The sequence below is a fragment of the Lepisosteus oculatus genome, chromosome 5, assembly GCF_040954835.1.
Source record: "Lepisosteus oculatus isolate fLepOcu1 chromosome 5, fLepOcu1.hap2, whole genome shotgun sequence".
Taxonomy (NCBI): domain Eukaryota; kingdom Metazoa; phylum Chordata; class Actinopteri; order Semionotiformes; family Lepisosteidae; genus Lepisosteus; species Lepisosteus oculatus.
Window position 1 is genome coordinate 5,652,550 of NC_090700.1, and position 9,951 is coordinate 5,662,500.

At 43.4% G+C, this 9,951-nt stretch overlaps 1 protein-coding gene across 1 annotated transcript; it reads left to right on the forward strand.

Moving 5' to 3' along the window:
- The first annotated feature begins 4,366 nt into the window (after positions 1-4,366).
- gsx1 (GS homeobox 1) lies at positions 4,367-9,762 on the forward strand. Its single transcript, XM_006627761.3, has 3 exons — positions 4,367-4,520; positions 8,005-8,476; positions 8,732-9,762. The coding sequence occupies exons 2-3, from the start codon at positions 8,095-8,097 to the stop codon at positions 9,079-9,081; spliced, it is 732 nt and encodes a 243-aa protein (XP_006627824.1). The 5' UTR covers positions 4,367-4,520; positions 8,005-8,094; the 3' UTR covers positions 9,082-9,762.
- The last annotated feature ends 189 nt before the right edge of the window (positions 9,763-9,951 follow it).

The window sequence follows — 9,951 nt, forward strand, 5'->3', positions numbered from 1 at the left end:
TTAGTACATGAGTAACACAAGGGACACTGGGAAAGGGAGAACCTGCCTGCCGGTCTGGAGTAAACAGGAGGGGCTGGCAGGGGGGCATCCTGTCCCATTGTCAGGACTGTTTGGGTAAGTGAGAGATTAGTAGTCTGCTGTCCTGTCACGAATGAGAAAGATCAGGTACGGCCTGAGACAGAGGCCCCAAGGAAGGCACACAAGAAACAGCCATTTTTATTAAGTATAACAAAATAAAAATACCAATAATGACATTTAAATAACACTATTTTTTAAAGCAAGAAGGGAATCTATCATGTTAAAAACCTCAAGCTTAGATACCGGGATTCGTCTCCAAAGTCTACGGGGACAATCAATTGTTTTAGATGTTAAATATTGCTTGGGGGATTTGATTTCACTGCTGTTTTTGGATTACAATGCCATGTTATTTTCCTACACATCACTGCTTCTACTTATGTCAAAAAACGAACACCTTGAAAAAGGCTCCTAAACACTGACGCTTCTAGGAGCTCCAGTCTACCACCCCTGATACACTCATCGCCGGCCTATCGTCTCTTCCCCTTAGAGCCATCCAGACAGCTGTTCAGAGTCAAACTCACCTTCGCAAACTCTTCTCAATGGCTTGAAGTGAACTTCTTAAACTGTGGTCATTCTCCTCTGAGTCTGTGCGCCCAGTATGAACTTCGCTGACACTTCAGTGCAGTCAAACAGGAAAACATTCCAGAACTCACGTTTGTCCCCCTGTGATAACCTGATGAATTCCTGCTGCTGACGCCGGGTGATAAAAAGAGCGCAATACAGTGAAGTGGTGTCTCCTGCGGGCTGCCGTGGTGCTGGAGGTGGCAGAAGCTGTGAAACGCGGCCAGTGGGGTCTGAGACCTGCCAGCCAGCTCCAGCCCTGCTGTCAGCTCCTCCCAGGGCCTGGGCCCGGCCAGCTCCAAGGTCAGGATTATTACTGCAGGACGCTAGGCTCTCGGAGGCTGCGGGTCCCCGCTCGGGGTCTTGGCTGCTCAGCATGCCCACCTCATTGATCTCCCCAAAGCCTTCACATCCATCAGGGGCTGTTTAGGATCAGTGCACAGCGACCTGGATTACTAGACCTCCTGCAGGCAGGTTTCTTTGTAGTAAGTGTTGAGGAGGAAGTGAGCCTCTCTGCTCCTCTTGGCCTGCTTGGGGATATGAGGACGGTTGCGAACGGCCCCTGCTTGTTCCTCTGGCGGCCAGTGGGGGACACGGTCTTGCCCCGAAGAGTCTTCCTGTGGCACACCTTATAATGTTAATAATGTTTCTTTATCAGCCCTATACAATTTCTTGCATTAGGAATTCATCTTTTCGCATACCCCAGCTTGCTCTCCATGAGACACACAGACAGGGAGAGAAGCTGGGGGTCAGAGCGCAGGGTCTGCCATTGTACGGCGCCCCTGGAGCAGTTGGGGTGAAGGGCCTTGCTCAGCGGCCCAACGGAGTAGGATTCCTCTGCCGGCCGCGGGATTTGAACCGGCAACCTTCCAGTCACAGGCTTCCAGAGCAACGTGGCCTGGTGGTGTCCACGCGGAAGCTGAGTGCCGCCAGCGCACTCTGGGAGACGACAGGAGGGGACAGTGAGAGCCGGGGGGCTGTCGCCTTGTGCAGAGCTCAGCTGTGATAGGTAGTAGTACTAGATATGTACCAGTCATAGACAGTAGATTGATTGGATTCAGCAATTGAATTAGGTCAGTGTAACAAAAAAGCAATAGTTTCGCAACATAGGGAATACATTTCTATGTGATTGATTGAATTGATTGATTGACTGATTCACTCATTCATTCATTCTGATCTGATTGTAATAATAATAATAATAATAATAATAATAATAATTGCTTACACTTATATAGCGCTTTTCTGGACACTCCACTCAAAGCGCTTTACAGGTAATGGGGTCTCCCCTCCACCACCACCAATGTGCAGCATCCTTTGACAGATTGTGGAAAATTTTCAAGAATTCAATATTCATCTTCATAGTTGGGTTTTCTGCTTCGTGCCTCAACTCACTGCTGTAAAACGACCCATCTGGTTGTGAAGCAGTTTTCTGAGCAAAACGAACGAAACAAACTACCAGGAGACAGGAGCAAACATCCACGTGGTAATAATGACCGTACTGCTACTAATAATATAATAAAACAATGAACACTGTGGTAGATGATTATATCGAATTGCAGCACGACTGAACTTTCCGAACTCGTGTCCCTCATACAGAATCGACTATACAAATGTAGACTTGAATTTCACTACAGCAAAAATTTGTTTGTTAAAAGATGTGTATCGCTGCCTTTTTTATAAAAGTAAAACTGTTGCAATTGACCTCGTTTAACATTATTAATTTAAAAGTGGATGAAGTGTATTTAGTCTACTTGAGGGAAAAGTGGCACAAAATCCCAGCGAATTAATTCAACGCTTTATTATTTATTTTAGGTCTACCATATTGATATGCTGGCATCCACAGCCAGATAGAAACCATTAAATATAAATGATAGCAGTAAACGATGCAACAGCAGCAACCTAAACAAGAAAATCATAATCGAGATTGTATTTTAGTATCATTGTTCACGTTTCTTAAAATGATAAAGAATTTGAAATACAATCCTTTCCCTTGTGTTAAATATCCATACAAAATATATATATATATGTCCACGCTGGGTGGCTTTTGATGTATGAAGACACTATTTTATTCGAAACACAAGCACTGTAATGTTGAGAGGCTAGAATCGGATGTATTTCTCGTGGATACTCTCCGCAAAATTTTTAAATTACGCGTTACGACGCTTAGATATGTGAGATGGTCTATATTATCGTTATTAAATGTAATGACTGACTTTATCCAAATCATTTTAGGGGTGAACCTATTTCTATAGCATGCCACAACGGTGGAGCAGTATGAGCGAAGCCTAAGTACCTTGTTCAAGGGTACAGTGAGCTGTCTAGAATTTGAACCCACAGCTTTTCCGTTAATACATACTGAGCCCCCAACTTAAACCTGCTACCTCACATTGCTAATCTAAGTCCGAGGAACACTCAGTTTGAAAAAAGAAAATATAACATTGTTTGTCTGGTTTCATATAATTCGAAATTTGACGGACAGAAATGTAAACGTAGGTGCCGGGTTCAGGAGTACAGTCCTGCGAGAGAATGCCCACAGTACCCTACAGTAGCTTTCTGCGTGTAGTTCCTACTCTCGCCCCTAGAGGGCCTCAGATCAGCTGGGTTCAGTGAGGTCAAAACTATTCGTCGATTCCCAATTGGGATTACAAATAAGGATTATTTCCATACTTCCTTCGGTCGTTCGCTGTCCCCTCTGTATTGTGCGCACACACACACACCCAAGTCAGTAACAGATGAGCGCTGCAAAATGCTCCATCTATTCGGTCCGTATAAAACAATTGCGCTCAATGTCCCTGCTCATGTTAGAACAGGGAATGATCTTTTGATTCCTGTTAAAATGAATTGCAAACATCTACTACTCAGAAAATGAAAAGGATATACAGTGATCTTTTAAAAAATAAAATTAGGCCATCTGTCGGCTGGATTTTGTTTTTTGGAATCATTACCTGAAAACATTTTTCATCTCGAAGGGGGGTAGACAATTGTTACCAGAACGAACCCCACTTTTACAATTAGAGTGTGCATTTTCAATAATATTTGTTTTCCATTTTATCCCAAAATGTTCTTTAAATTAGTCGTTATAATTTCCCCCGGAATATTTCTTAAAGGAACCTTTTAATAGCGGACGAATTGCACACTTCAGCCTGATAGACTAAGCTTTAGTCAGTATGATGTATTTAGTAATAATAACATAGGTTCGCTTTCTAGGTATGCAAACGGAGACAAATTGACCTTTGAATCGAAGGAAATACTTTCGAGACCATACATTTACCCGACACAAATCTTTGATTTGTAGAATTTGAACTGATGTTGTATTACAATTTAAATACAGTGTATAACGCCACCTATTATTACTGACGCTTTTGTGAAAGAAAACGTGTAATTGAAATACGGTGCTCTAATTAAAACATTCCATATTGAGGTTAATTCTGCGCTTCTAGTTGAACGCAAGGTGTCCAGGAAATGGGTAGGAACGGAACAGCATCAACCGGTAAACAGGACAAGCGCACGGCACAAACACTCGCACTGAATTAAACAACCTGTTCGCAAGTGGATAATGTTACTTACAGAAACATTAAGAAAATAACAGGCTCTTACGATCGTGTTTATGGGCCTGCTGGTTGTTAAAGGACTTAATTGGCCGGGGTTTTGTTTTGTTGTTGTTGTTGTCGTGGTGGTGGCGGCGGTAAAGAGGACGTGGTGACCAAATTATACCTTTCATTGCCGTTAAGTGGTATTGCCTGTCTCGTGCGGCGCACCCTCCATCAGAGCCTGGATGAGCTACACAAATACGGGTCATTATGACAGGGGAGTCATTCAGCGCGCCGGGCCGGGGAGGTGCTGATTGGAAAAGCGCGTCTGCAGTGAGTACGCGTGCGGAGGTAATTATCTGATACTGCTTAAGGATGGTGCCAAGCCGCCGGTGGCCCTTGTCTCTGATAGTATGGGGGGGGGGGCTGAGAGACTCATCAGCCGGGAGAGATGATTTGAACTGTCACAACCAACCCAACAAAATATCGGAAGTTTTTTTGTAGGGGGTCTGCGGTCTGGTGTCTATTTCAGGTTAGATCCAAGAACAAATGATAAAGAAACTCTTTGAATTAGTATAAAGGTAATCGAGCTATCAAATTATAATCATCATCATCATCATCATAATAATAATAATAATAATAATCGATTCGATTCGATTTTTTAAATGTTTGGTTGATTTTTTTTTTGTCTAAAACCAAAGAAACGAATTACTGGCGGCAGTCTCCTTACTAGCTCAGTGATTCATGTGAGCGATAAACTGTATTTACTGTACCTAGAAAGTGTAAGAAAAACGCACCGCTTTTGAACTAATGGGTTTTTACATTTACGACTGAAACAATTTCACCTCATCGTATATACTATTATTGCAAACGTTATTTAAAATATTTTGTATATTCTCAATCAAAAATCATTCTGTGTTAAAGCAGACCTATAATATAGATTATGTTACAGAGTATGCAATTCGTGCTATCTATGCAGTCACGAACAAAATATGTTTTCTGCTCCAACCATTCTTAATATGTCCACAGCTTAAACCATTGCATCAGGTTGTCTTCTGTCTCGTACAGTCATGAGCACCAAAGAATTGTTTCTTCTCGTGGGTGAACAATTGACAGAATACTCCCATACCTCTGCATGCAATCGCCAATAGAAAGCGTTCTGAGTTTCTAGCCTCGTTGATGCGTCAAAACCACAGCAATACAACCGCTACCGGAATATTAATATCATAGTAGAACTGTTACACCGAGCAGCACAGGGCTCTGTCTCGACCACCTGAAATATTTGTGTCTGACACCAACAGGCATTGGAGGGAGTCCAAGACAATTTCTTCCCATGGCTGGTGGTGAGTTTAAGTGAGTAGTAAAAGTGCTGCGACAAAGGGTTTTCCACTTTGTGAAAGCTGTGCTCACCTGAAAGGCAGCACAAGGTCCTTCTACGCAGAGCTGACTAGTTTGACGTATCGATCTCTTTTTAACTGCTTTGGTTCGACAAAATAATCGGCTTTGGGGGATATTTTTTTTAAGAAGAAAGAAACCCCATGAATACCGAGCTGACGGAAACTGTATATAAGCTTATTTCCACTGCCACTGCGATGTACGCGTGTAAACGTGTGAGGAAAGTAACGTTTTAAAAATGCAAAGATATAGATCATATAGAAGGAAAAAATTGGTCAACTTGGTGTAGGCGGTGGTAGATATATCAGTCGATTTCATGTGGATGTTCATTTTCTCATTCGAGCGTTTGATGTCTCGCATAGACTGGCTACGACACAAAACGATTTTCAAATAACACGCAACGCAACACAGCACAACACCAGAGCAACGAAATTTAAACCTTCTGTATTCCCCAGGAACACGGTTCTTATTTAAAAAAAAAACCCCGAAAATATGTTTCTGTCACGCCAGCACCGGGTGTGTTTGGTAACCAAGACTGAAACAGCGAATTGTATTACTATTTCTTTTTCTTTTTCGTATGTATTTCAAATGTATCCCTTTGACGCGGTGAAGTATATAAAACGCCTTACGGCTGAAAGCAGGAGAGTGGTCTGAACTATTTGGGCGGAGGAGCAAAAACTCTCAGTACAAAAACACATTCTATTGTTTACTCGCACATTAAAAAGTGCCATTCCTTTGAAGTCCCTGTTTAGTGGCTCTAAAGTGAAAGAAAATGTTTTCCTATTACTTAATTCAATCATAGCGAGGAGGCTTGCTAAAAAGCCCACGGATTTGGCCTGAGTGTGACAGAGTTCTCTTTGTGTGTCCTGAGCCTTCCCTGTCGCACACTTTAATTCGACTCCCTTTATCCGCCATTCAGAACGTTCTACAATGACATTCAATAAGGTCCAGGCACTGAAAACCTGGTTATTTTTATATATTCTTCCACGTACCCCGGGGGTCTGCGCTAGGGAATTATTCCGTTTTTTAACCACACTGCCTGGTTCTCGGTGATTGCTGTTCTTTTCGACAATCACAGTAAAAAGTGTAAAGGCTACAGGTCCCTCAAAATAACCATTAAATAACCCATAGAATAGTACAAAGGTTTATTTTGTTATTACACTGAACAGTACTTCGAACACATATGGGCGTTTAAAAATACAGTCGAGAAATATAAATTGTATTTAGTACACACACAATTTCTTTCTTATAATATCTGATCTATATTTGAGACAGCAAAGAATTTTAGCAGCACACATTTTACATGTCAGACAGCTAAAGCAAACTATATTCCTGCAATCGCTATAATGCAATGATAATAACTTCATAAATGAAAATGATCGTTATAAGGAAGTAGCTGAACCTCGCTCTTACTGGAGTTTTAATCCAAAAATAATTAACCTTATTTCGGCTGTGCATAAAACATATTTTAATCTGTATAATATTGAAAAACATTTTTGCTCTGTTACTAAGGTGAAGTTCACTGATGAAAATAAGACAGCGTATGATAATCCATTTTATTAGCCGCATTAAAAAATTAAGACTAGCCTGAATCATTCTAACAACGGGATATCCCTGAATCTTTGAAATAATCATAAAAATCAGTGGAATGCACAACGGGCGAATTTTTCTTCGTGGTAGCCAGAGAAACGTCCATCGGACGCAGTTGCTAAAATAAGACGATGAAAACAAACACGTCGTTTTTCAATTCTTTTCGTCTCAGAACACGCGCAAGCTGCCGTCAGATGAGTACAGAGCATTTCAAATCATGTGTTAACGGAGTTTCAAGACAGAACACCTCTCCATCCCCATTGCCCTCCGGTGACAAAACAGGGGAAATATTTCAATCGATGCAAAGCTTCTGCCACATAAGGAATCGCAGTGTTCCGGACTTGCACCCACCCCTGTTGTGCTCAGAAGAACGCAAGCCATCAGGTACTGTAGGTGCGCAGGAAGAATACTTTCTGGGACACTGAGTGGGGAGACAGCGCTGAGAAAGGTGGGGTCCTAACGAGCCCCAGATGGAGACAGGATAACACCAAAATGGGAGCTCTACCAATTACGAACCCAGAGGCGTAAAGCCTAGGAAAACAAGCCCTGGATGGGAAAGAAAGGGGAGAAAAAATATTTAATCGTTTTGAAATACGAAAATAAAAAAGGGAGGAAAGACTGCCGGGGAGGGGGGTGGGGCGCCTCTTACGGCGTGGGTGGGGCTGACAAGAATAGAGTACATTATGCAGTTCATTTAGTTAACAAGTGAAATAATAGGGAAGCGTGCAGTGTGAATGCCAAGAGAAAAGCCACAAAAAGCCTATTGAGGGCTCTCAGCCGCTCATGGCGTAACCATCACATGGGTAAACTATGCTCTGACTATTTAAACAAGACCACTTTTCGCTTTCAGCACCATTCTGCTGTCCAGCCACGTTGACAACAACGCGGAGAGGGAAAGAGAGAGAGAAAAAGTGAGAGAGAGAAGACGAAGTTTGCAAAGATGCCCAGATCGTTCCTTGTGGATTCCTTGATTCTGAGGGAGGCTAACGAAAAGGGGACTGAGAACAGCCCGCCGCTGTTTCCCTACGCCGTGCATCCTCCGCACCCTCTTCACGGGCTGTCCGCCGGCTCCTGCCACTCGCGCAAACCTGGACTGCTGTGCGTCTGTCCCTTGTGCGTCACGGCCTCCCAGCTTCACCCGTCTCCCCCGGCCATACCGCTGCTCAAGGCCTCTTTCCCGGCCTTCAGCTCCCAGTACTGTCACTCGGCGCTCGGGAGGCAGCACACGGCGTCCGCGGGGGTCAGCATCAACCACGGCGCGGGCATCTACCAGGCGGCGTACCCTGTGCCAGATCCCCGGCAGTTCCATTGCATCTCCATCGGTATGTACCTAGACCTTTACTGGCGAGTCATTCGTTTGCGTGATCTGCTGTTCTGTTTGCGTGCACGGAAGGCGAAGGTGTTTGAAACAGGTCATTTGGTGTGTGCAGTGGACGCATGCATGTCAGGGCTAAAGGTGGGAGTAATTGTATTCTTGGACCGGGTAGTTAAAGTTTTACCGTGGTGCGACAACAGGTGTTCTGTTTGCTGCATTGCCAAGCGCAGGCTAACATTTCCCCCCTTGGTGTTTTGTGCAGAGAGCAACAGCAGCCAGCTCCAGAGCAGCAAGAGGATGCGCACGGCGTTCACCAGCACGCAGCTCCTGGAGCTGGAGAGGGAGTTCTCCTCCAACATGTACCTGTCCAGACTGCGGCGCATCGAAATCGCCACCTACCTGAACCTGTCCGAGAAGCAGGTCAAGATCTGGTTCCAGAACCGCAGGGTCAAGCACAAGAAGGAGGGCAAGAGCAGCTCGCACCGGGTGGGCGTCAACGCCTGCAAGTGCGCCTCGCTGCCCTCGGCGCGGTGCTCGGAGGAAGAGGAAGACCTCCCCATGTCCCCTTCATCTTCGGGGAAGGACGACAGAGACCTTTCCGTGACCCCTTGAGCACACGCCTGTCCCAGGAAAGCTGGCCGGCGACCCTACCTGTGGAATTTTAAATTCCGAACTCTTTCACTACGCAGCCAAAACTCACCTGTACAGACTTTCTAAACCGTAACTTGTATATGTAAAAAAAAAAAACAACAACAACTGGTTTATACCTGCTATACGAAGGATTCCTCTTTCGTAAGACCAGACTGTAGCTTGTTAAATGTGTGATATTCTTATATTGCTTTATATCTGTGTACCTATCGTAAGTTGGTAGTCTTTTGAAACGCGATTCATCTTTACCGAGAGTTGCCTATCCAAATGATTTCAAGAAGATCGCCTAATAACGGTCTGTAATTCCAGATATGATATCCTGTACATAAAAAAAACAGACACATTTGTTAGCGTTCTATATTTTTGGAAACGAATAGTCGAGTATTTTGTATCAATGGTGAAAACTGTTTAGCTTTACTGAAATGTTTTCGAGCGTCTCCTTTGACGGAGATGGGAGATGACGGTATTTTTACTGAACTGTGAAATGCGTTCAGAACGATGTACACTGTTGCCTTGCTTTTTCTCCTGATGTTTCTTTTTCGAAATAGTTGTGTAATTGTATCGTCAATGTAATGGAAAATATTTATTTATTTATTGAAAGAAATAATGCTGATGTTAATAATAAAATAAAATATTTCTTAGAAACCCCGCGACTCGTTCGTCTTTAGCAAGTGCTAGCCACGACCGATGAGCAAAGGGTTAAAGAATTTAAGACATTTCCACTCGTTCTTAAGGTAGGAGATGTTTTCTGGAAGTAAATATTTGGATTGCAAACAAATAAGGTAAATAATTATCAGGCAATCTGCCTTTAAAAAAATGGTGCATTATGAATTT